The sequence below is a fragment of the Fopius arisanus genome, unplaced genomic scaffold (genome assembly GCF_000806365.1).
Source record: "Fopius arisanus strain USDA-PBARC FA_bdor unplaced genomic scaffold, ASM80636v1 scaffold00043, whole genome shotgun sequence".
NCBI classification, from domain to species: Eukaryota; Metazoa; Arthropoda; class Insecta; order Hymenoptera; family Braconidae; genus Fopius; species Fopius arisanus.
Window position 1 is genome coordinate 289,562 of NW_011887782.1, and position 6,925 is coordinate 296,486.

Genomic DNA, 6,925 nt, shown 5'->3' on the forward strand with positions numbered 1-6,925 from the left:
AACGCACACTAGAGCATGATAAAGGGATCTCCACGAAATAAACTCGACTTGTAGACATTTCCGTCGCAGTTGTCGATGTGCGCATGCGCCAGTGAATCACCTGGTATGATTTTCTGAACAGCACAAATTCTTGGTCAGTACAGTAAAGCGTCGAAGCGAGAGTATTCACGCTCTTACTACAGACAAAATATTATTTGTAAGTATTTTGTCGTTTTTGGATTTGTTAGTATATATCTAAAACGACACTTTCCCGCTCATCATTTTTTTACTGAACAATTGATTTTGATCTTTTAAATTAAAGGATGAATTCTAGAGATAGTTTATTATGTCTGGACCACTGATTTTTTTTTATCATGAGTCATTAACTGCGTCATTTACCGATAGTTGTCGCAATTTTATTGACGGATGATTTCGTTGAGGAATGAGATTATTATCAGTTTAATGAGTGATATCTCTGGGTTGAGGAAAGTGCAGAGAGCCTTTATTATTGTATTCCTCAATTGTTCACCGAGTGGAGAGGGTTGCAGTTATCTAGAGTATCTGATTGAATTATCTGAGTGAGAATTTGGATTGTTTTTCGTTTTTTTTTATTTTTGAAGACTAGGGGAATTAAAAATTCAGAAATTGATTCCACTTATTGCCATTTTGTTTTTTCTTATTTTCCTCTCTGGTTTTTGAGATTATGGTCCACTGGGGGATTACCTGTGATTCATCTAGAGTTGATAAATAATTTTTAAATATTAATTAAGCCTCGGGTGGATTATCTAGAAAAGATCATTTACTCCGGAATTCGGATTCCTAATTACTTTGGCAATTAATCGTTTTTTTTTTCAATAATTGTTAGCTAGCGTTCTAGCGGTTGTCAACAACTAAGCCGCTAGCTAACAATTATCGGAAAAAACGATTAATTGACGGAGTAATTAGAAGTCCCAATTTTGGAGTAAATTATCTTTTCCAGACAGTCCATCCGGGCCTTAAATATTAATTAATTTTTAAATCTACTTCGATAAATTGAATCTCGTTATGTAATAGATAATTAATAATAGGTTATGTATAACGCCGATCTTATCAGTTTCTGTTACTGAAATTTTTAGAAACGATCATGTTGAAGTTTGGAGTGTTACTCGGGGTGTTCCTGGTGTTCTCCCAGGCATCCGCTGAATTCTGTTACAACGACGTCGAAGGGGCTTGCAGCACCAGACCCACCACAAGTGGTAATTCCCACTTCAATTATTCCAAAAGAACTCAAAGAAATTCACGATTAATCAATTGTATCAATGAATTTAGATGGAGCTCTTCTCGCTAACTGCAATGCAAAATACGGTTCGTTCGAGGCTCTTCAGGCTGATCTCCAGGCGTACGCCAATGCTCACATTGAGACGAGCTTCGAATTTCTGCTGATGTCCACTCATTTCGGTAATTACGAGGCCAATCGGGAAGGATTCAAGGCACTCTACAGGAAATTGTCTGATGAAAATTGGAACAGGGCCATTGACGTCATTAAATTCATCACCAAGAGGGGAGGAAGAATGAACTTCAATCAGCTGCCTCGTTTCAAGAGAAATGTGAGAACAAATAAACCGAAAATAAAACAATTATAGCTAATCCCAGATATTTCCAACAAATATTTATATTGGATTAATATATATTTTTTATAGACTAACGATCGTGTCCTGGAGTTGAACGAATTGAACAGTCTGGCCAAGGCCCTTGACACTGAGAAACAACTGGCAGATGAGGCCCTTCGTATCCACTCACAGGCCCAGCATCACACCAAAATGGATGCCTCAGTTGCTCACTACATCGAGGAGAAGTTCATCGAGGATCAAGCTGACACTGTGAGAAATCTCGCTGGTCACACCAACGACCTCAAGAACCTCCTGGGAGATCGTGATGCCTCTGTATCTGTCTATCTCTTCGATGAATACCTCAAGTCAATCTTGTAATTTCTTCATTACTAAAATTAATCTTCAACGAAACCAACAATTTCCTTTGAATTTTCTATTTGATTTTTTTAAAAGCAATTGCGAGTTAATTGTGTTTATTATTATGATTATTACAGACTCATATAGGATTATAGTTGATGTAATTATTGTTCGGTTCGATAAATAAATCATTGATATCTTCTATTCGTTCGTTTTATGTGTCTGAAATATTAAACAATATAACCCATAATAAATAAATGTATCACTAAAAGAATTTCCAGTAAATAAACAAATAAATCGGCAATTAATCGAGAACTAGGACCGGATTTCCGTAATTCCATGCAGAAATTTCAAATTATTATTTATATAGATAAGTAATAAAAATCGTAGAAATCCGAAGATAATTGAAGAACAATTCCGAATATGCAACAATTTATTGTTGAATGGGTTTAGTAATGGCGCCATGCCATTGCTGCCATAAGAATGGAATAAAAAGTGAAGTGCGCGTGTGGGGCAGTTGGGGCAGTTGTCATCCAGAATTCCACAATTGGAAAGGAATCCCCCTCCCACAACGACACGATACACCTTAGCAGTCGTCGTATTAACGAGAAGGAAATAAATTTGTGCACCTGTATTAGTCGGAATACCTCCACAATTCTCAATGACGAATTAGGCGTTATTCATCCCTTCGCGATACACGTCTCCATCCTCTGGATAATCGCCAAACTCCAGGATTATGTTATAACCCAGTGTTTCGGTGTTATCAGAGTGAATTTCAACAGCAGACGGTGAGTTATCTGACGTTGAATTACAAAAACAGCTGTCAAAATCGATTCACACACATTGCAACTGAGTGGTGAAATCACTCAGATATTCCACCAGTCCACCCACACCATTTCCTGTTGCTGATTGTTCCAATTAATTTGTCTTAACCTGATACTTATTTACTTTATTAATATTTTATTTATTATGTATTTTACTGGAATGTTGCCTTTCATTGTCTGACCTGTAATTAGAGTGCTTTTAATAATTAGACTGCGAGTGACAATTGCTTTTAATTTCAGATTAGCAAATTAACAATTAACTCGAGGCGTTGAACTTAAGAATTGTTTGTCCGATGATATGGGTCACAGGTGATGAGTGTGTACCAATTGCCAACATCGTCCCTTACGTTCACCAGTAAACTCAATATCAACGATATATTGATATCGGCTTTTGAGTCGAGTATACGACGTGGGAAAGGAATATTTCACAGCAAAACCATATCCACCGACGAGCTGGCTCTACTAGGGAAGCTGGAAGAGGCTAATAGGTATTTTCATTTTTTTTTTTAATTTTTCATGGAATTGCAAGAAAAATACGAAGCATGCAATTTCAGCTTCTTTTTATTTTAATAGTCAACCCCAAGTCCAGGAGAAATTGATTTTCTTTCAAAAGAAAATCTTACTCCAAGCCGAACACTAATTACATTATTATTGTATTATTATTGTATTATCAATAATTATTATTATATTGAAATTTACAGCTAACATTCTGATCGAATTCGGTCAGAATTTGCTTGAGTCATGCACAATATTTTTGACGATTGGGCAATTTTCTTTTTAAATTTCGAGGAATTCAAAGCGTATGCAATTTTTTACGCTTGAATTCTCCCTGTATTAGGATTAGAAGTAGCACTTTAGCGATGAAAATCGATCATAATATAATTGTATTGAAGAGTTACTCGATTCCACCATTTTGAATTTTAAAAAGTTGGCCGAGAAAAAAGAATACTTATCTTCCTATTTTCCTATTATAAAAAAGACGAACATCGAGACTATCGATATCTCAAAAGTCTGTCACGCCTATTCCTGATTGGCTGTCGACTGACGCGGTTAATTCTTCCTGTCATGAAAACGATAAACATCGAGACTATCGATATCTCGAAAGTCTGTCACGTTTATTCCTCATTGGTTCACTCGTCTGAGGCGGTTAATCTTTCCTATTAGAATCTTCCTATCTTCCTATTATAAAAAGGATAAACATCGAGACTATCGATCTCTCGAAAGTCTGTCACGCCTATTCCTCATTGGCTGTCGTCTGACGCGCTTAATTCTTCGTATTATGAAAACGATAAACATCGAGACTATCGATATCTCGAAAGTCTGTCACGTTTATTCCTCATTGGTTCACTCGTCTGAGGCGGTTAATCCTTCGTGAATACTTTCCGCTCTAGGGTGAAAAGTGAATATTTTCCCCTCTAGGGTGGGAAGTAGCCTTGGGGGCGAAAAGTCCTGAAAAAAAATTGTAACGGGATAACATTAAAATTGTAGAGGTATCTTGTGTAATTAAACACGACAAAATACAAAAAAAAAACAGATCACTCTTTACATCTTTCGTTATCCTGTTACAAAACTTTCACTTCATTGAAGCCCAAACGATGATTGGGCTAAAATCGATTGATCGAAATCGAAATGAATGAATAAAACCCATTGCTCTTTTAATAATAGGGGACAATTTGAATGCTTTAATTAACATTATTTGTATTAATTATGAAAACTGATTATTTAATTGGATGAATTGTCAGGCTGATCGAGGAAGATGTGAAATCCTGCAATTCCCTGCAGACTCACAGCCGAAAGAATTCGGAGACCTCGAAGGAGAGCGGATCGATTGTAGAGGGAGAAAATGACTCCTCTTCACAGCACGAGACCCCGAGCGACGGTGAAGTGGATGTTTGGAAACGATGGGGCCATATCGTAGCTGACTGGGAGAATTACTCGAAGAAGCACAAGGACTTCGTCAAGGAGCTAGTGAAACAGGGAATTCCCCATCACTTCAGGGGTATCGTCTGGCAGTTGCTGTGTGGAGCTCACGATTCACCCGTGAAGAAGCAATTCGCTGAGTACATCAAGGCCACGTCAGCTTGCGAGAGAATAATTCGTCGAGACATAGCACGAACATATCCTGAGCATGAATTCTTTAAAGAGAAGGATGGATTGGGCCAGGAGAGTCTTTTCAACGTCATGAAGGCGTACAGTCTTCATGATCGTGAAGTGGGCTACTGCCAGGGGTCGGGCTTCATCGTTGGGCTATTACTAATGCAACAGGTAATTAGAGTATGAGTCATTACTTTTACATCGTAATTACAATTGCCTCGAAACTTCACGAGCTACTTCATGATAAATGAGTCAACGACTCGCCCTCATCCCCTAGGAAATTAATTTTAATTGCTTTCCTCTACTAAAAGATTTTAAAAATTGCGTCACGATTTTTTTTTAGAATTATTTTATTCGTGTGATAAATTTCGATGATTTTTTCATCGTTTAAATTTTTTAAAGGAGTAAAATTGACATTTTTTTTTAATAGATGCCTGAAGAGGAGGCATTTGCAGTGCTGGTGGCCCTCATGCAGGAATATCGTCTCCGCGACATGTTTAAGCCGAGCATGGCTGAACTAGGTGTTTGCATGTATCAATTGGAGCACCTGGTGACTGATATATATCCGGATTTAGCTGCTCATTTCACTGCTCAGAGTTTTCATACCTCGATGTACGCCTCTTCCTGGTTCCTCACATTGTTCACCACAGCCTTGAGTCTACCCCTGGCATGTCGTATCTTCGATGTCTTCCTGATGGAGGGAATGGAGATAATTTTTAAAGTGGCACTGGCGATGCTAGAACTGGGACGGGAGGAGTTGCTCAGCCTCGATATGGAGGGAATGCTCAAGTTCTTCCAGAAGGAACTGCCCGGTAGAGCTGAGAAGGACCCCGAGGCACTTCTCAATTTCGCCTACAGGCTGAAGATAAATTCAAAACGAATGAAAAAACTCGAGAAGGATTACACAGTTCTCAAAATGAAGGAGCAAGAGGAAATGGTGGAGCTTCGTCGTCTTCGAGCTGAGAATCGTCTCTTACGACAGAGAACCGAGCTGTTGGAGGCTGAATCAGCTGAGTTGGCTGATCGCCTTGTGAAGGGTCAGGTGTCCAGGGCGGAGGAGGAGGAGACAACTTTCGTGGTACAGAGAGAACTTGCAGCTCTTCGACATTCCCACCTGGAGACTTCCCATCAGCTGGAGCAGGCGCACGAGGAACTGAGGTCCATGTCAATGCTCCTAGAGGAGAATATGTCTTCCAAACAATCTTCCATCGACGAGATCATGTCGAAGCAGGAGGCGTTGAGCCAGAAGGAGGAGATGGTGGAGTGTCTGCAGCAGGAGCTTGTCAGGGTGAGGCTCCACGAGGCTGAGAATGACGCCACAATCAGGGACTTGAGGGCCAGAATTCAGGAACTCGAGCAGGACAAGAAAACTCTGAGGGAATCTACACCAGATAATTCTGTTGCTCATCTCCAGGAGGAGCTCATTGCTGTCAAGCTGAGGGAGGCAGAGGCCAATCTGTCATTGAAGGATCTCAAGCAGAGGGTCAGTGAGCTTAGCACAGCCTGGCAGAGACATCTCCAGGAGCATAGGTCTGCGCAATCAGCCCCTGCTGCTGACTCCACTCCGAAGAAGCTCCTCTTCTGGGAGAACAGGGGCCACGAGGTGCAGAAACTTGAGGAGGACTTGATGTCTACTAGGGTCAGGGAGATGGTCGTACTTAGTGAAGTTAAGGAGCTCAGGCTCAAGGTGATGGAACTGGAGACTCAGGTTCAGGTCGCGACGAATCAGTTGAGACGACAGGATGATGGGGAGAAGGCTCTCAGGGAGGAGTTCGAGGCGGCACTCGTCAGAGAGAAGGAGCTCGCGAGCAAATTGAGGGAACAATTGCACAAGTACTCGGATCTTGAGGGCAAAATGAAGGACGACGCTATGATGGCGAGGATCAGGGATGCTGAGCATGCACAACATGTCGCTGAGTTGACGCAGAAAATTTCACTGCTCGAATTGAAGGTGATTTTCTGTTATTGTGAAAACAATTAGAAAAATTGTAATGAATTTCTAATGTTCTGTAATGAATTTCTAATGTTCTGTAATGAATTTCTAATGTTCTGTAATGAATTTCTAATGTTCTGTAATGAATT

General features: G+C 40.0%; 2 protein-coding genes across 3 annotated transcripts in view; both read left to right on the forward strand.

The window, feature by feature from the left end:
- The first annotated feature begins 99 nt into the window (after positions 1 to 99).
- Fer2LCH (Ferritin 2 light chain homologue) lies at positions 100 to 2,125 on the forward strand. 2 transcript variants are annotated; one of them, XM_011305526.1, is made up of 4 exons: positions 100 to 196; positions 1,095 to 1,214; positions 1,288 to 1,565; positions 1,659 to 2,125. In XM_011305526.1, the coding sequence occupies exons 2-4, from the start codon at positions 1,103 to 1,105 to the stop codon at positions 1,944 to 1,946; spliced, it is 678 nt and encodes a 225-aa protein (XP_011303828.1). In that variant the 5' UTR covers positions 100 to 196; positions 1,095 to 1,102; the 3' UTR covers positions 1,947 to 2,125. The 2 variants fall into 2 exon arrangements, with proteins under 2 accessions (XP_011303828.1, XP_011303829.1); XM_011305527.1 differs by lacking the exon at positions 100 to 196 and adding an exon at positions 453 to 557.
- A 225-nt stretch (positions 2,126 to 2,350) lies between these two features.
- The window catches only part of Evi5 (ecotropic viral integration site 5), a 6,229-nt gene continuing 1,654 nt past the window's right edge, over positions 2,351 to 6,925 (forward strand). The window contains exons 1-4 of the mRNA XM_011305529.1: positions 2,351 to 2,713; positions 2,990 to 3,237; positions 4,492 to 5,014; positions 5,274 to 6,794. Coding sequence (XP_011303831.1) covers positions 3,062 to 3,237; positions 4,492 to 5,014; positions 5,274 to 6,794 — 2,220 coding nt within the window. The 5' untranslated portion in view covers positions 2,351 to 2,713; positions 2,990 to 3,061. The remainder of the gene's footprint in view (positions 2,714 to 2,989; positions 3,238 to 4,491; positions 5,015 to 5,273; positions 6,795 to 6,925) is intronic.